The sequence below is a fragment of the Hyperolius riggenbachi genome, chromosome 2 (genome assembly GCF_040937935.1).
Source record: "Hyperolius riggenbachi isolate aHypRig1 chromosome 2, aHypRig1.pri, whole genome shotgun sequence".
NCBI classification, from domain to species: Eukaryota; Metazoa; Chordata; class Amphibia; order Anura; family Hyperoliidae; genus Hyperolius; species Hyperolius riggenbachi.
The window spans coordinates 51,838,838-51,857,960 of NC_090647.1; the positions used below are offsets into that span (position 1 = coordinate 51,838,838).

A 19,123-nucleotide genomic window follows, 5' to 3' on the forward strand; every position below is an offset into this window, starting at 1 on the left:
AAGGTTCCTTAGAGCCTCTTAAGGACAGTTCTTTTAGATATCTTACATTAAAAACAGTATTTTTTAGGAGTCATCACTACAGCCAGAAGGGTCAGTGAGCTACAAGCTTTGTCTATGAAAAGTCCTTACTTTCAGGATACATTAGGATTACAGGCATATCCAGAGTTTTGTCCGAAGGTTATGTCTAGGTTTCACAGGTCGCATGATATTATGTTGCCTACTTTCTGTGTGAATCCAAAGTGTGGAAAAGAGAGGATTTTTCACTCATTAGATGTTAGAAGATGTTCTGGAATATTTGAACAGAACTGCAGATGTCAGGAATACAGATTCTTTGTTTTATTTTCAGGGAAAACTGTAGGTCAGAGAGCTTCTAAATCTACTATAGCTAATTGGATTAGGTTAGCTATTATAGAAGCTTACAGAGTTATGGGAAGTGAGGCTCCTGCCTCATTTAAAGCGCATTCTACTAAAGCTAGGGCAGCTTCTTGGGCTAATAATGCAGGGGCTTCGCCTGAGCAAATATGTAAGGCAGCAACGTGGTCAAGCTTTTCTACGTTCATCCGTCCTTACCGAATTGATGCAATGTCTGCACACGACCAAGCGTTTGGTAGAAAGGTTCTCCAAGCAGTGGTCCCACCCTGAGGTTGTATTACTTGTTAATCGTCTCACCTTTGCCCTGAAGGATTGTGGGGAAAAAGCAGAGTTAGTACCTGCTAACGATGTTTTCAACAATCCTTCAGGGCAACGATCCCACCCGGGTGTTAATTGTCTGTGTCTGATAGTTGCACGGTTATGGGTTAGTGGAATGTTCACCTGTCGGGTACTTGGCTAAACGCACTGAGGGTGGACTAACCATGTGACTTTTTTATAGGGGAAGTGCTGTCTGTTCCTGTTCCTGGGAGGAGCAACGTCTCACCTTTGCCCTGAAGGATTGTTGAAAACATCGTTAGCAGGTACTAACTCTGCTTTTCACTGGAGTTCCTCTTTAAAGAGGAACTCCAGTGAACATGTTTACTGTTTGCAGGTGATTTAGTTGCTGCATGGGTTTTTGGCAGTTGGAAACAGCTGTAAATGGCTATTTCCCACAATGCAGCAAGGTTCACAGACAGGAAACGGCCAGGAGTACAGACTCAGTTTCTTGTGGGGGGGGTTCACCACAATATCAGTCATGCAGCGCCCCCTGATGGTCTGTTTGTGAAAAGGAATAGATTTCTCATGTAAAAGTGGGTATCGGCTACTGATTGGGCTAAAGTTCAATTCTTGGTTGGCGTTTCTCTTTAAAGCACTTTTGGAAGTTCCATTCCTTGTTGGTTTGCAACCAGCAAGGAATTAAAGGATTACTGGTTTGTAGTGTTACTATTACTGCTTACTATTTCTGCATGTTTCTTTGCTTGAAGGTAATAATTATAACATAATTAGCTTACTGTTCAGTAGCACATGTTGTGACACAACACCTGCAGTGTCATTTACTACCTTTACTAGACTTGAATAGTAATTTTCCACTGCTGATCTAATGCATAGGGAAGTTTAAAGACTTTGCACACCTGCCACCCTCACCTGTGCACGTTTGCCATAATGGGCCAAAAAGTGGCTATTCCAGATTTTCAAGTCATGTAAACAAGTGGTCTCCAGGGGCTTCTCTTATGTTATGAGAAATGCCATCTCTGCTTGTTTTTCTCTAATAATTTATATAGTGCTGACATCTTCTGCAGGACTTTATATACTCTGTATAGTCTTGTCACTAACTATCCCTCAAAGGAGCTCACAATTGAATCCCTGCCATAGGCATAAGTTCATGGTAGTTTAGGGCCAATTTGGGAGTAAGCCCATTAACTTTTCTGTCAGTTTTAGGCCCCTTTCTCACTGGGAAGATGTGTCACTTTCCATCACAGCTCCGATGTCTCAGTGGCCATTAGTCTCTGAGATTGGCCACACTACCCAGGGTGCAATGCAACTGATGTGCTTCAGATGGACTCTTGGCATTGCCAAAAGCGGTACCATTTGGTATGTAAGTGTATCGGCATCAACGCCACTGCAATTTAGATTGCAATTGCATGGGAAGAGTGGGGTAGCGGCAAGCAGAAGATCCAGTCTGCAAACCGGTTGGGTGGCAAAGAACCATCTGATCTCTGTAGAACATGTCTGTGGCCAGTAAGCCCCCAAAATGTCTCACGCTCAAGATCAGATCAGCCGCTGTCATTGGATGCAGGAGTGCTACAGCTAAAAGGAGGCCTCCATTCAGTTAAAACAGGCTAGCACTTCCTATAACAATCTTTATTGCTTCATAGAAACCATTAAGTCAACATTTTGGGACCACACAGGGTCCCTTTTTCAAGGCAAAGTATACTCAAAGTAAAAATCTACAAACACAATGAAACAACGTGAGCACTTGAATAAACCACCAGTCATCCAGAAGTGACCACAAAGGATGGTAATGGGAGCTAACACTGGACAGTGTCCCCCTGCAGTTACCCTCTATGCATACAACAGCACTTTTAGCACTATTATAGCGATTTTGTAACAAGTGCCAGCTTTCTCTTGACTGACCCCACCATGACTGCTTTCATCTCTCTGTCCATGTTTATCCATCTCTTGTACACCCTTTCTGCTTGGCTTTGCCGTCCCCCTCCAGCCTTTCCATAATCTCTACATCCTCTGCTCTCAACAGTAAGTAAAGCTCTCTTGCTTTAGGTTATTCCGTTTTTGGGTGTCCCTTCATTGGATAAATCTCTTCTGGTTTCAGGCTGGCAGCCCAGAAGGACAATCATTTTTGCCAGCTGGGATGCAGAGGAGTTTGGCCTTCTGGGATCCACAGAATGGGCTGAGGTGAGGATAATGTATACATGTGTTCCCAAGTCACATATGGCCGTCTGTCCTACTGGAATTATTTCCTTTCTGGATGTAGAGGGTAGGGAATCGTTGTCAGCCCCATTCTCTTGGGTACAAAGTTCTACTAGTTTAGCTTATACACTTAAAAGACCGCTATTGGGTCTCTTCCATGAGGACCCCTCAACGTGGTGGAAGTCTAGTACTAAACAGAAAAAATCTGTGCGCAAACTGTTGGAAGCAAGCGTCCTCCATTTGCTGCTTTTTGTTTTGAATGCAAGTTGTGTAATATGCCAGTGTGTGGGCTCTGCACATCTATGCAGCTTGTCAATTTGGGTGCAGCCTGCATTTGGAAGCGCTGCCGCAGCCATCTCCTCCTGTTGTACAAAAATGTAAGTCTACTTATGGCTAGCTGCTTTCATGTGTATCAGTTTGCACTAAAACCTAAAACTAGATAAAATTGAATTCAAAACAGATCCAAACTATGCATTTAGGGCCCTTTTCCACTAGCGGCATTTGCGATGCTGAATCACAAAATTGCAAACCGCTATTTTTTTTTTTTTTTTTTTTTAAATCGCTACGGTTTGCATATTAACATGGGAAACGCGGTAGGCAATTTCCACTACCGTGATTCGTTTTTTTATTAAACGCGAACGCGCTGCGGAGCGATCTTTGCCACGATTTTGCTATGCAGTACAGTGCATAGCAAAATCGTGAACGCAATCGCCAGAAGTTTCCTGCATTTTGCGATTCAGCAATCGCTAGCGTTTAGCGTGAATGCTAGCGATTGCTAGTGGAAAAGGGCCCTTAAGGTGTGTATTTAAAGAGACTCCGTATCAAAAATGTAATCCTATTTTCTACCATCCTACAAGTTCCTATACCTATTCTAATGTGCTCTGGCTTACTGCAGCACTTTCTACTATTACCATCTCTGTAATAAATCGGCTTATGTTTCCCCTGTCTGACTTGTCGCCCTGTGTCTGGAAGGCTGCCAAGTTCTTCAGTGTTGTGGTTCTGTGATGCATCTCCCCCCTCCTGGCCCCTCTATGCACACTGCCTGTGTGTTATTTAGATTAGGGCAGCTTCTCGCTGCTCTATTATCTTTTACAAGCTGTATAAATCGTCCTTTGAGCTGGCTGGGCTTTCACATACTGAGGAATTACATACGGGCAGAGCTGTCTGCACTCTGCAGGAAGAAGCAGCCTGACACTTCAGTGGATGAGAGCTGAAGGGGGAAAGAAACACACAAATGATCTCTTGAGATTCAAAAGGAAGGCTGTATTTTCTATGTGTGGACATACTGTACACTAACCTACTTCCTGTTTTGGTGGCCATTTTGTTTGCTTATAAACAAACTTTTTAAAACTGTTTTTAACCACTTTTAATGCAGTGGGGAGCGGCGAAATTGTGACAGAGGGGAATAGGAGATGTCCCCTAACGCACTGGTATGTTTACTTTTGTGCGATTTTAACAATACAGATTATCTTTAAGTCTCTGGGGGTGCTTCACACCTCTGTTGGTAATTATTTCATTTGCAGCCTGAATAGGCGCACTGCCAATTCTTTCGTTCTTTAAAAGACCGCTATAGCAAAATTTAAAAATAAAATGCATATAAGTACATATATACAAATCAGTACATATGTAATAAAGTAAAATGAACTTTAACATTTCCACAGTTAAAAAAAAAAAAAAAAAAAGGTTAGGGATAAACTGGAACTAGATTAAGGTGTCCATACCCTTGTCTTATTTTTATCGGCATATTTGATCTCTGAATTTGCTGCCGATTGATGCACCAACACTGTTGACCCAATGAGTTGCACTCAGTTCCTGCTGGAAATCTGTTGATTGTTGCACATGGAAAGATATTGCTTAAAGGGGAGTGGTAGATTCTCAGCCAATAAAGACCTCTAGACTCTGTCCGCCTGACCTACCCCCACCATCTAAAATGGTGCTCATCCGAGTCCATGTAGAACATGCTCTCAACATCGGCTGGAGCACTCCTTCTGTGTCCTCTATCCATTAACCGTGACCTTGCATTTCACCGGGCACAGGCTACAGGTGGGGATGGGCAGCACCCAGGACGACCATGCTGATGCACAAGTTACTGTGCCACTGCCAACACTGCACAAGCCTGGGGAGCACTAGATGGGAGAACTGCCAGTTGGCCCTGTAGTACAGAGCCAGTTTCATTGTTTTTTTGTTTTTTTCCCCATAGATTTCTAGGTGAAATCTATTCTATTTGAAGTCAGTATGTGCAGTAATTGATCAAAATCTCATCAGAGGTGGATCTCTGAGGCATCCATTTCTTGGTTGGAACTGGTGGTCATCTGCCAGGCCCCATCCTTCTCATTCTGAGGGTTTTTTATCTTCAAAAGCACTTGCTTCTGCACGTGCAAATGAGCATGGAGGCCAGCCAGCATCTTTGTATAGATCCTCTCCAGGGAATGCTTTTGTAAAGAGGAAAGGAAATGTTGAGAATCCCCCATGAGGAAATGGGACTAGTCTAAAACCTGTCTGCTGTTACTATATGTATTAAAAATCTTCCTAGGAGAAAAGTGATTATAGCTCCTCTTACTCTTTCAGAATGGTCTCAATCCCAAAAGGAGTTTTAGTTAACATTCATAACTGCACATCTTTTTGTATTTATTATATTGTCCCAGTTGTGCTCATTTCAAGTAACTTTTTTTATTTTCCAAGGAAAATGCAAAAATTCTCCAGGAGAGGGGCGTGGCCTATATAAATTCGGACTCCTCAATAGAAGGTGAGTTGGGCTTTTGGAATTGATTTCTACTAAAGCTAGAGAACATTGATAACTTAAGCAACCCTGCAAAACTGGACATTTAAAAAAATCTGGCAAGCTTGCAGCCCTTACCTGTGTTATAAACTGTTCAGCAACTCCAAATATTTTTTTATGTACCATGCTTCCTCCAAAATTAGTGAGAGATTATATATTGCTCCAAAAGATGTGCTAGGACTTCTTTTCAGGGGATGTCTTTGAACACACAAGTTCCTGTGAGGTTATCCTGCCTTCCTCTGCTGGAGCCACCTCTTGTGTGCCCAGGTCTCCCTTGTAGCTTTTTGGTGTCCTCCTGGTGTCTCCTTCTATATCCTGTCCTCCTGTGTCACCTATGCTCTACACCAGGGGTAGGGAACTCGTGGCTTCAGAGCCAGATAGGGCTCTTTTTAATGGCTGCAGTTGGCTCACAGACAAATCCAATAGGGGTTGTTTCACTGCTCAAGCAGCGCAGCTTAATGTGGGTACAATATTTTAAGAGTATGCATATTGCATGCATTACTAACTTATTTGTGCTTCCTCAAAACTAACAGCCGCTCCAATTGTCCCACCCTGGACCCTGCTGGGTCCAAGGACTTTGTAGGACAAGATCCCCGCACTTTGGCCCAATAGGCTGCCTGTCACTTGACAGGCAGCCTATTGGGCCAAAGTGTGGGGATCTCGTATTACAAAGTGAATCAACCCCCAAGTCAGCTAGCTAATTGTACAAGCTGTTAGTCGGTATTTCTCCTGTCTGACTGTCGGAAATTGCTGATGTTGATGAAACCCAAGAGAAGCTGAAGACTTGTCGAAAACTTCTGCAGCCCTGGAGGATCAACTGTATACACATCACCATGGCAACATGGGCGTGAGCTCTTTGCTGTGCATGCGCACTGTCCCATATCCGGTAACTACATTGCATGATTACATTATAAAGGTGCCTGTACATCTAGCGATGTATGGGCAGATTCGACCAAAAGACAAATCTCTCTTATCGAATCTGATAAGAGAAACCTCTGTCAGCTGCCCATACACCACAGGTCGATTCCCAATTTCACACTGAAATCGATCCGGATTCGGCCTTGTACTCCGCCCCGATGCTGTGCCTTGCCACCCTTATGTATGTGCCTCGTCTAAATGTGTACATTACCTCTCCGCAGCATCAGCTTGTCCCCTGCTGGCTTCCAGGATTTAGTCTCTGCATACACGGGTGCCCCACATGGTTTCCTAGTAAGGGTGCACATGTGCGAAGTATGCAGAGAGGGAATCCTGGAAGTCAGCGGAGGCCACGGAATGGTAATGTATACATTTTACACGGGGCATAATTACATTGGGGGGACAGCGGCAGGAGTTTCATCCCGATCGTCAGGAAATTCCACGCCATACCGCTGGGCACCCGATCGAGAAACATCTTGCAACATGCGCGATTGAGAATACGATCAAATTTCGGCCTGAAATTGGTCGAAATGCCCATCGGCATGCACTTGGCGGCATCGGTTTTCATCCAGTTTGATTATAATCGAATTGGATGGTCGATTGGCTACCAAGTCGCCTGGTGTATGGCCACCTTTACAGGTGTCTAATCTTTCTTTACTTCAGTCTGGACGCCACGGTCACAGCCAGAGCCGCCGCTTCCATTGATGTAAAAGGGGTCAATTGCCCCAGGGCCCTGACCATTGCAGGGGCTCCGCACCGCTGCACCCTGCCAGATCTGCTCCCCATAGCTGCCCTGATCATTAAGACTGACCTGATCGCAATACTACTCCCAGCTGCCAGACTGCCGCGCATCTTTGCCCCACACCAGCCGAATCCCCCAAGATCATGCCGCCCATACAACTACTTGTGCAGCCAAGGAAACCTACTCCCCACCCCTGGTTAGCTTCCTTCTGTGCACGGAGTCCCCGAGGCCCCTGCGTGGCTTGTAGCTAAATTTGTATATTGTATTTGACTTGTCCGAGCAGCACCGAGACATGTTAAATAGAATACAGCCAAAAACCACGCAGGGGCCTCGGGAATCCGTGCACAGAAGGAAGCTAACCAGGGGGTGGAAAGTTGGCTTCCCCGGGCCGAGGCTGCACAAGTAGTTTTACGGGCGGCATGATCTGGGGGGATTCAGTTGGTGTCTGCATGGAGCAAAGATGATCGGCAGGCTGGCAGCAAGCAGTATTGCAATCAGGTCAGTGTGGAGGGCTTGTGTATGATCTGGGGGGGGAGTCGCAGTGACAGCGTTGCCTAGAGGCTTATTTTCAGGGGCGGGGAGTCTGCGTTATTGGAGGCAGGGGGCCCCACCTTTAAGTTTGCCCAAGGTCCCCAGTGTCCCTTGAACCGGCCCTGGTCACAGCAAGGAAGAGTCCATTAAATACAAGGTGAAAGTGGAAATGAGGAAAGATAAGAGAAAGGGCGGAAGTAAAACTAAAAGTGATCGTAGGAAGAAACGAGAAGTCTTACATAAAATGCACACATTTACTTGTATTTAGTTTGAAACATATTTTATGGCTCTCACAGAATTACTTCTGCTGTCCCAATGTCCTCCCAGTGTCGCATGTTTGATGTCCTCAGCATTCTCTCACACCCAGCTCAATGCTACAGTGTCCCCGAGCTTCAGCCAGAGCAGAAGTATGGCAACTTGTGTTTCTACTGGTGCCAATGGTCTCGCAGGCGGGACCATGGCTCAATTATTAGGCCAATCATTACACTTGCTGAGTAGCAGTGAGTGCAGTGATTGGCCCAATAAAAAAAAAAGTTTTTATACTCTTTCCAGTTACTGCCACTAGTGCTTGCATTTAGGGCAGGGCTTATATTTAGAGTGTGCTCGACATTCCTGCTAGCGTGACAGTTAAAAATGGCGCACAGCGCCAGGGCAATGAAAAGGGCGCCGCATAGACATACATTATATAACGCTATTTAGCATTATAAGTGTTAAATGGCGCAGGCAGTGTGCCTTACACTTAAAACGCTAAATAGTCTTTTATAAGTGTTCAAAAATGCAGAGGGGCTTGGGGAGAGAGGCAGCGGACACTGGAGGGCATAGGCATCGGGGGAGGATGTGTGTAATATGCATACATTACCTTGTCCCGGCCACCGATCGCTCCTTCTCTCCGCTCTTTTACTTCCATTTGTTTGCTGTAGCTTGCCAATCGCCATGTGGTTTCAGTCCCCGCATGGTGATTGGCCGGCTGCAGGACTACAGCAAACAAACTAGGAAGAGAAGGAGCGATCGGCGGCCGGGACAAGGTAATGTATGCATATTACACACATCCTCCCCCGATGCCTCTGCCCTCCAGTGTCCACTGCCTCTCTCCCCCAACCCCCGCTGCCTATACTAGCCCCCCTGAATTTTTTAATGGTTCACCCTTCTGAAATGTATCATAAAACACTATTTACCGTTTTAATGTATTTACATTAAAACGGTAAATAGCGTTTTATGATACATTGATCGGCAGAACGGTGCGCCATTTTTCTCCTTGCGTCATTTTTAGATGGACGCCCTGCTAGGGCTCGGGGGATGTCTTAATATTTTGGGGAAGCAGGGTGTCTGAGCAGATACCTGAACTGGCTCTTGTTGCTAAATTGCTAGGCAGCATTTGTATACTCTGTAAGGGATTGTTCACACTGCAATAGCTTTTCTAAGTGCTTGTGATTGCTAATGTTCTATGTGTGTGTTCACAATGGAGCAATGTGATTTTTAAAAATCCCCCATAACATTGCATTATCAAGAGCTTTTAAAATCTCTAGTGCTTAAAAAGCTCTTGTAGCATGAATCAGACCTAAGGGCTGGTTCACACTACAAGGGCTTTAATTTGAAAAGCTCTTGCTAATGCAATGCTATGGGTGATTTATATAAAATCACACACATAGCATTACATTAGCAAAAGCTTTACAAATCACACGTGCTTAGAAAAAGCTCTTGCAGTGTGAACTGGCCCTTGGGCACAAACTATGGATGTGAACTGACTGTCTGATCTGCACATTTTTAATGTGAATGACCTGGGAGTGAAGCCATGCTTCAGGGAGGCAACCCTTCAGGCAAGGCATTTTATATGTAGAGCTGGGTTTAACTTTTTTTTTCCCCCCTTCTAGGGAACTTCACATTAAGAGTTGATTGCACCCCGCTGATGTACCAACTGGTGTATAACCTGACAAAAGAAGTAAGTTGTAGGTTAACACAGGGGTACTAGTTGGGCATATTAAAGGGCTTCCGAGGTGAAGGGGCTTAAACAAACTTTGCTCATCTGTGGCTTCTTCCAGCCCGTAGCAACAGTCTCGTGCCCTCGCTTCATCCCCAGTCCTCTGTGTTGTCACGCTGGCTGCCCGTGAACATCACGACCTCGCCGGCGGGTCTGGACTTCTGTGCCTACATGGGCCCACATCATCTGCCGCTAGACACCGCCGAGGACCGGGACTGTGGCGAGGGCATGAGACTGCTGCAATGGGTCTTCTCGCCTCTGCATTGTGTGGGGGAAAAAAATTATCCAATACTTGTTTTAAGTGGAATTTGTTACATAATACTGTTGGAAGTTTGTAAGGGAAGGCCACACACTAGACCTGCAGCTGTGAAGCTGGCATTGACTATGCTGGCCTGGGACTGCACAGTCCTGGCTTCTTTCCAGGAGAAGCCACCAAGGGGGCGGTTTTGCTTCCTTGCCTCGGTGGAAAGCCTATGGGTGGTTTGGCCTCTGTGGTGGGAAGCTTATGGGTGGTTTGGCCTGTGTGGTGGGAAGCTTATGGGTGGTTTGGCCTCTGTGGTGGGAAGCTTATGGGTGGTTTGGCCTCTGTGGTGGGAAGCTTATGGGTGGTTTGGCCTCTGTGGTGGGAAGCTTATGGGTGGTTTGGCCTAAGTGGTGGGAAGCTTATGGGTGGTTTGGCCTCAGTGGTGGGAAGCTTATGGGTGGTTTGGCCTAAGTGGTGGGAAGCTTATGGGTGGTTTGGCCTCAGTGGTGGGAAGCTTATGGGTGGTTTGGCCTCTGTGGTGGGAAGCTTATGGGTGGTTTGGCCTCTGTGGTGGGAAGCCTATGGGTGGTTTGGCCTAAGTGGTGGGAAGCTTATGGGTGGTTTGGCCCCAGTGGTGGGAAGCTTATGGGTGGTTTGGCCCCAGTGGTGGGAAGCTTATGGGTGGTTTGGCCCCAGTGGTGGGAAGCTTATGGGTGGTTTGGCCTCTGTGGTGGGAAGCTTATGGGTGGTTTGGCCTCTGTGGTGGGAAGCTTATGGGTGGTTTGGCCTCTGTGGTGGGAAGCTTATGGGTGGTTTGGCCTCAGTGGTGGGAAGCTTATGGGTGGTTTGGCCTCAGTGGTGGGAAGCTTATGGGTGGTTTGGCCTCTGTGGTGGGAAGCTTATGGGTGGTTTGGCCTCTGTGGTGGGAAGCTTATGGGTGGTTTGGCCTCTGTGGTGGGAAGCTTATGGGTGGTTTGGCCTCTGTGGTGGGAAGCTTATGGGTGGTTTGGCCTCTGTGGTGGGAAGCTTATGGGTGGTTTGGCCTCTGTGGTGGGAAGCTTATGGGTGGTTTGGCCTCTGTGGTGGGAAGCTTATGGGTGGTTTGGCCTCTGTGGTGGGAAGCTTATGGGTGGTTTGGCCTCTGTGGTGGGAAGCTTATGGGTGGTTTGGCCTCTGTGGTGGGAAGCTTATGGGTGGTTTGGCCTCTGTGGTGGGAAGCTTATGGGTGGTTTGGCCTCAGTGGTGGGAAGCTTATGGGTGGTTTGGCCTGTGTGGTGGGAAGCTTATGGGTGGTTTGGCCTCTGTGGTGGGAAGCTTATGGGTGGTTTGGCCTCTGTGGTGGGAAGCTTATGGGTGGTTTGGCCTCTGTGGAGCACTTAACTTGAATCCTTGTGCAGATTGTTTGATACTCCTCCCTATATTGCCTGATGAAGCGGGGTTGAACCTGCGAAACGCGTTGCATTTCTTGGAGTTCCTAATAAATGTGTTTCACTGTCTGAATCGCAGTCGTTGTCGTGTCTGCTTGAGGGAGGTAAGACCACCATTTCCTCCTTCAATTTTGCCATTTAAGTTGGTTTTTAAGCTCATTTAGTCTAATCGTATACTTTTGGCGCCTCTGTTCCTTGTATACAATATTGAGTCCACCCTTTGGTGGAGGGTTGCTACCCTTTCTTCCTGTCTACAGAGAGCAACTTCTTAATCCTGAGTGGGGTCAGGACAATCTCCCCACCTGCCTTTACAGTGGTTGCCTGCTGGTGACCCTGACTTGAGTATCTAGCAATACAAACTTATTGCCACCTTGTCCAGTACGAATTACACTTTTGGGGCTCTTGGTGTTCCCTGTTTTTAGAAGCCTATGGGTGGTTTGGCCTCTGTGGTCGAAGGTTATGGGTGGTGGTGGGAACCCTATGGGTGGTTTGGCCTCTGTAGTGCAAAGCTTATGGGTGGTTTGGCCTCTGGCGCGAAGCCTATGGGTGGTTTGGCCTCTGTGGCGGGAAGCTTATGGGTGGTTTGGCCTCTGTGGCGGGAAGCTTATGGGTGGTTTGGCCTCTGTGGCGGGAAGCTTATGGGTGGTTTAGCCTCTGTGGCGGGAAGCTTATGGGTGGTTTGGCCTCTGTGGCGCGAAGCCTATGGGTGGTTTGGCCTCTGTGGCGCGAAGCCTATGGGTAGTTTGGCCTCTGTGGCGCGAAGCCTATGGGTAGTTTGGCCTCTGTGGTGCAAAGCCCATGGGTAGTTTGGCCTCTGTGGTGCGAAGCCCATGGATGGTTTGGCCTTTGTGGTGCGAAGCCTATGGGTGGTTTGGCCTCTGTGGTGCGACGTTTATGGGGGGGGGTTGGCCTCGGTGGGAAGCCTATGGGGGTTTGGCCTCGGTGGGAAGCCTATGGGGGGTTCAGCCTCAGTGGTGGGAAGCCTATGGGTGGTTGAGGTTTTCCAGACCCTCCTGCAGCCTGCCAGTACAAGGTTCCTTTATACCTATCCGATTCAAGTCAGCATAGGTTTCTTCCGGCACTGGTTGAGCACATGTTCAGTCGGGATGTGCTTATCCACTGCTGGAAGACACCTATAGAGGGGCTTTGTACTAGATTGGTGGGCTGCTGGAGGATCTGGGAAGCTTCTGAACCAGATGAGACCCAGCAACAACAGTGAGGTTGTGGCCATCTGAACTTTTAATACACAGTGGTGGTCAGTAGGGATAGTCAATTGGATGCTGTTCAGTTTGAACATAGAAAAGTGCTGCATGTTTGTTCGGCATCTAACAAGCTCAGCTGCATGCTGGTTTCAGGTGTGTGTCACTCAGACACTACTGAGGATTATCACAGATAAGCAAATTGTTCCAAGTTGGTGCAAATGTATGCAAATTTTTATGCAAATATATGCAGCTTGAATCAATGTAAACCTAGGTTGAAATTGATTAGTCTGGTTTCAAACTGCATACATTTGCATAAAATTTGCATACTTTTGGAAAAATTTGCATCTCATGGATGATCCCTAGACACTACTGATACCAAAGTGCTGAGAACTGCCAGGCGACTTTACTGTAAGGAAGTAAATATGACAGCCTTCATACCTCACTTCAGGTTTACTTTAACCCTTTAGAAGCCAATTTATTTAGAGGTTTGCAAGGGCTACATTTTAGAACTTTTTTTTTTCTTTGTTACATTTCTTGGTACTAATTAGTGGTGCTGTAGTGTGTTTATGGCCGCTTGTCTCTAGGGGGCAGTGTGAGACAATAATACAGGACTTATGCTTTCAGTTTCTTTTCTGCTAGAGAGATCAAAGAATTCCAAGAATTTACAACACAACGATAACTTTATTAAACCTGCTGTTGGGTTAAAGAAACCTGCGAGTTGATAAAAAAAAAACTTACCCATGTAAAGGGAATAGTCTGGGTGGTCCAGAGGCCTCCATAATCCATCCTGCAGCCCACTGCAGCTGTGCAGGACCCCTCCAAATGTATCCAACAAGAGTTTGTCGAATATGTTCCTATGGCTGCGCTCCCCCTTCATCCTTGCATGCAATGAGCTGAGAAGAGGGAGGGTCCCAGCCAGTGGAGGTGGGGCTGAGGCAACAGAAGCCTCTGGACCATCCAGAGGCTTCCCTCAATGTGGACAAGTATCTTTGTTTCCTCTTGACAGGTTCACTTCACAGCGATGAGTTGGCAATGCTGTGGTCAGGTGACTAATAGCCACTAATAGTAGTGGCTGAATGGAGTAATGGTTAAGGGCTCTGCCTCTGACACAGGAGACCTGGGTTCAAATCTCGGCTCTGCCTGTTCAGTAAGCCAGCACCTATTCAGTAGGAGACCTTTGGCAAGTCTCCCTAAAACTGCTACTGCCTATAGAGCGTGTCCTAGTGGCTGCAGCTCTGGCGCTTTGAGTCCGCCAGGAGAAAAGCGCAATATAAATATAAAAATTCTCTTTTCAGTGCTGTAATCACTCATGCTGAGAGCAGCGGCGTAGCTAAGGAGCTGTAGGCCTTGATGCTAGTTGTACAATGGGGCCCCCCAAGCACTCGATACATAACAATTGATACAACGCACCAAAACCTGCCAATGGCAACTACAGTGTCAGAGGTGCAAGAAGGGGAAGGGGAACCGTTTGTTAATGATTACCACTGTTCAAAGTATCTATAGAAGTGATTATTATGAGCAAAGGACCAATAGAGAGGTAATACTGTAGTTGAGGGAGGGCCCTTCGGGGCCCCTTTTGCCTGAGGGCCCCGATGCGGTCGCAACCTCTGCAAAGTAGGACATTACTTTATATTGAAGGAGGGGACTCTGTGCAAAGTTTTGCTGGGCAGCAGTGTCTCTGAATTACAATGCTGCTAAGATCATGTACATTTGGCCCTGTTCATAAAACATCATGACCACGCCCACCTTCCGGTGCATGGTCATGCCCTTTTTTTCACTGCAATCATGGGATGTGTGGGCCCCAGGTTGAAATTTCTTTGGTGGGCCCCAGTGTCCCAGTCCGACCCTGTATTCTCCTTTTACAAGCCTAGTGGAAGTGCCAAATCTCATGTTGGAGGCCTAGTGTGCACACCCCTGTCCTCTGCAACTGGGTCTATTTAGCAGGCCCCATGGCTATTGCTACACTCGCTTACAGGATTGGGCTCTCATCAGTTTTTGCTCTAGTCATGGGAAGAGATCGCCTTCATGGAGATTTCATCCGAACGATCAATTCTGCTGGAATTCAATCTGAACTGTTGTCTAGTGTGGCTACATTTGTCCCTTTAATCTTTCCTTGGTGGCCTAGCATAAGCATAGCAGAGAGAGTTCTTGCGTTCCCAGAGGACAGGTTATCCGTGAGAAAACCAGTTTTGAAATCTGATACTTCCAACATCAGCAAAGCCGCGCAGGGACTGTTGTGTTTGGTCACTGAGCAGACTGATCACTGCAGTGTGCTCTAATTCTGTCCTTGTAGCTGCAAAACCTGTCCCTGTTGTCCAAATGATGACTTATGTTTCTCACTTCAGTTGTCCTTAAACAATATGGCCTGGCAGCCCTGCTGGTCTATTTTGCTGCTGTAGTGTCTGACAAACTAAGCTGCATGTTTCTGGTGTGATTCAAACACCTGCTCTGCTGCATGCTTGTTCAGGGTATATGGCTAAAAGTATCAGAGGCAGAGGATCAGCAGGAGGGCCCGGCAACTGGTATTGCTTAGACAACTGTAATAGGGATATGAAGGCTGCCATATTTCCTTTTTAAATACCAGTTACCTGGCTGTCCTGCTGATCATCTGCCTTTAATACTTTTAGCCATAGACCCTGAACAAGCATGGAGCAGATCAGGTGTTTCTGACCTTGTCAGTTCTGACAAGATTAGCTGCATGCTTGTTTCTGGTTGTGTTCAGACACTTGTGTAGGCAAATAGAACGGCAGGGCTGCCAGGCAACTGGTATTGTTTAAACGGAAGTACATATAGCTGACACCATATTCTTCTCACTTCAGTTGTCCTTTAAGAGGAAATGAATATGGATTCTCCATATACATCTCATGTCAGATTCCCTTTAAAGCTGAATTATCTGAAATGCCTTCTGTTTTAAGGAGGCAAAATACACTGAGCCTTGCTTTTTGGTCTTTTAGTCCCCTATACTTTTTTCTAGTAGGTTTTGAATCACCCTGAGCTGCTTTGGTGTTTGGCTTCACCAGATATTTCTCTCAAATCCATCTCAGTGATCAGTTCTACAGAAAATTGTTTAACCCTCTGGGGGCCAGCTGCCCAACCCCCCTTAAAGAGAACCCGATGTTGGGGTTCTGACAATGCTATTTGCACACAGGGGCTGGGTCTGCCTATACAGCCCAGCCTCTGTTGCTATCCAGATCACCCCTAAGTTCCCCCTGCTCTCTGCTATCCCCCATAAATCACAGCCGCGCTGTGCGGGCTGTGTTTACCTTTGTACTGTCAGTCTCGGCGCTCCCCCCCCCCCCTCCTGCATAGCTCCAGTCCCACCCACGTCCCTTCTCTCCAATCAGCGGGGAGGGAAGGGACGCGGGCGGGGACCTGAGCTATGCAGGAGGCGGGGGGAGCGCCGAGACTGACAGTACAAAAATAAACACAGCCCGCTGCGACACGCTGCGTGTTGACAGCGCGGCTGTGATTTATGGGGGATAGCAGAGCACAGGGTGGGCTTAGGGGCGATCTGGATAGCAACAGGCTGGGCAGTATAGGCATACCCAGCCTCTGTATGCAGATAGCATTGTCAGAACCCCACCTCTGGTTTTCTTTAAGGACCGGGTCATTTTACCTGCAGGGGGGGGGGGGGGGGTGCCAGGCAGCCAGATCCCCAGTATAGTTAGCTGGGCATTAGTGTAGCCAGGTGTCCCCAGTACAGCCAGCAGCCTTTATTCACCTCCCAGGCTCAAGCGATAAGCAGCTCTAGCCCCCTCCGCTCTGGCCGACATCCCTGCATGCACTGACTCTAAGTTCCATGTCGTGGCTTGATGACCTCATCAAGCCGGGACCCGACACTTAAGTCAGAGCGAGCGGGGCTGCCAGCCAGAGCGGAGGGGAGCGCTGATCACCGGGGGAACGTCAGGGAGGTGAGTGGATCCTCTTCTTCCCCTCCTAATGCCGCTGCTCTAATAGTGATCAATACGATCCGCCATTGATCGTAATGATCAGGAGCCAATCGCGATGACTCCTGATCACTGAAGAGAGATGTCCGCTGTCATATGACAGCTTAATCTCCACTCTAGGGCGCGCACAATCTCATCGGGAGTGAAAATGGCAGGTGGCGTAAATCCTATGCTGCATCAGGCTTAGACGGCTACAAGTGCAGCGTAGGATTTACTATCAGCGGTCCCCAGGAGGTTAAAGGGAATGTCCAGGTTTGCTTTAAAAAATGTAAATCTACTTACCTGGGGCTTTCTCCAGCCCCTGGCAGCTGCTATGTCCCTCCCTGCAGCTCCGCTTTTAGCTACCGACCCGGGTCCCCTTCCGCTGCAGAGGCCGACTTCTGCAGGTCATCCTCTACTGCGCCAGCGTGAGCGCCACTGTCTATCAAGTCCATGTTGTCCAGAGTGTACTGCGCAGGCTTTCAAACCTTCATGGCAGATTTATTCCTAGTCTGCTTTTTATGTGACATGTGTACACCGCTTTGAGTAGACCTGAACTCAGAACTTCATCTCCGCTCTAAAAGATAAGCAACAGGATGATAACAGGCAACTGGTATTGTTTAAAAGGAGATAAATATGGCAGCCGCCATATCACTCTCACTTCAGTTCCCCTTTAAAGCACAATGCAAATTTCCCCTGTGCTACATTCCCTGTGAGAACAGTGTGTTCATTCTGTCACCCATTATAAGGCCAGGTTCAGGAATGATTACACCCTTCTCAGCAAGGCTAGTTTGCATTTGAAACCTCCATTGTTTACTGTAGAGAGGAGTTCTAATTGGCTGGTAGCAGCTCATGGGGAGGGGCTGGTTATGGATTTCAACATTCTTGGAATGAGTTTGCTTTGTCAGCAATCTGACCTGTTAAACCTGTCTAATTGTAACTAAAAACAGATCCGTTGTACACATTTATGCTGCCTTTTTTCCCTAAGAACTTTTAAAGGCATTTAAGGCCATGGTGCATTAGATGTGGCCTAGTGTTTAAGCCTGGTACACACCATTATTATTTATTATTATTATTTAGTCTTTTTATATAGCGCCGACATCTTCTGCAGCGCAGTACAGAGTATACTGTCTTGTTACGAACTGTCCCTCGGAGGAGCTCACAATCTAATCCCTACCATAGTCCTATGTCTATATTGTGTAGTATATGTATTGTACTCTAGGGCCAATTTTAGGGGGAAGCCAATTAACCACTTAACGACCAGCTAACGCCCATGGGCGGCGCCTGGTCGTTAGTGGTATAGCATGGCTTTCCATGCCAGTTCACGGAGGGTGTCTCTGTGAACAGTGTGCGAGCCGCCGATCGCGGCTTGCACACGTAATGTAAACACGCGGGGAACAAATCCCCGCTGTTTACATCATACGGCGCTGCTGCGATCCTCTGATTGGCCGGGGATCGCCGGCATATGATAGGCTGAAGCCTATCCCACAATGCGCAGGACTGATATCCGTCCTGCGCAGCCTAAGGAAAGGAGGGGAGGGAGGTAAGCCGGGAGAGGGCGGAAAACGCAGCGGAGGGGGACTTTGGGGAGCCCCCCCCCCCCCCGCTACTCACCAATGGCCGGCGGCGATCAGACCCCCCTCCCCCCCAGGCAGGACATCCCCCTAGTGGGGAAAAAGGGGGGGGGGGGGGGGAGTCTGATCGCCCTGGTGTAATCCTGATCGGTGCTGCGGGCTGTAGAGCCCACGCAGCACCGATCATTAGAAATGTGCCTGGTCCTTAAGTGGGTATGTTTTTGGGATTTTTCCCAATTTCCCATCAGATAGATGGGTCGAATAGATACCGTAATTTTCCGACACGACCAATCTGATTTCAGATAATTTTTCTGATCGATTTGCATTGAAGTGATCAGAAATCCGATCGGCTCTGTCGGAAATTATCTATCTACCCATCTACCTGATGGGAAATTGCATGGTGTGTACCAGGCTTTAGGTACACTGTCTGTCTTGATTTACCTTTGTACTGATGTGCACCCCTTTAATATTTGGTGTCAGCAGATCCAGTGTCCCTCTTGCTGCTTTGTACAGCTCTGTGCAGTACAGATGTATGGGAAACCGCAGTTGCCAGTCTTGAAGTTGTCAGCTGGGTACACATGTCAGATAAAAATATTTGCAAACCCAGGCAGGCCCAGATTTACATCACAGGAGCCTATAGGCACAGATACCCTGGAGGCCTAGACTTTGCCCTCCATGAACCTACATACCCCCACTGAAGCGCACCACAAGTGTGCTGGCTGGCCCAGCTGTCACGTCTCCCTTACTTCCCTTGCCTGTCATAGGTAGCTACAGGTGCCCCTTAATACTGGAGGTTCTTATGGCTAAGTAGCTAGAGGTGCCCCCCGACTGAGGGCAGATCTCATCGGTGGAATGCTGACAGCAGTTAGTAGCCTCTCATTTACACTTTTACCAGGACTCTGCATAGGGAAGGAGGGAGGCACTCGGGGAAGGTAATGAGCCGCCTTTCCATCATAAGGCGCCT

The 19,123-nt window shown here is 47.5% G+C and overlaps 1 protein-coding gene across 2 annotated transcripts in view; it reads left to right on the top strand.

The window, feature by feature from the left end:
- The window catches only part of LOC137545486 (N-acetylated-alpha-linked acidic dipeptidase 2-like), a 102,722-nt gene that overhangs the window by 61,807 nt on the left and 21,792 nt on the right, over nucleotides 1–19,123 (top strand). For both annotated transcript variants that reach the window (XM_068266794.1, XM_068266795.1), the window contains 3 exons: nucleotides 2,744–2,826; nucleotides 5,524–5,587; nucleotides 9,680–9,747. In XM_068266794.1, coding sequence (XP_068122895.1) covers nucleotides 2,744–2,826; nucleotides 5,524–5,587; nucleotides 9,680–9,747 — 215 coding nt within the window. The remainder of the gene's footprint in view (nucleotides 1–2,743; nucleotides 2,827–5,523; nucleotides 5,588–9,679; nucleotides 9,748–19,123) is intronic.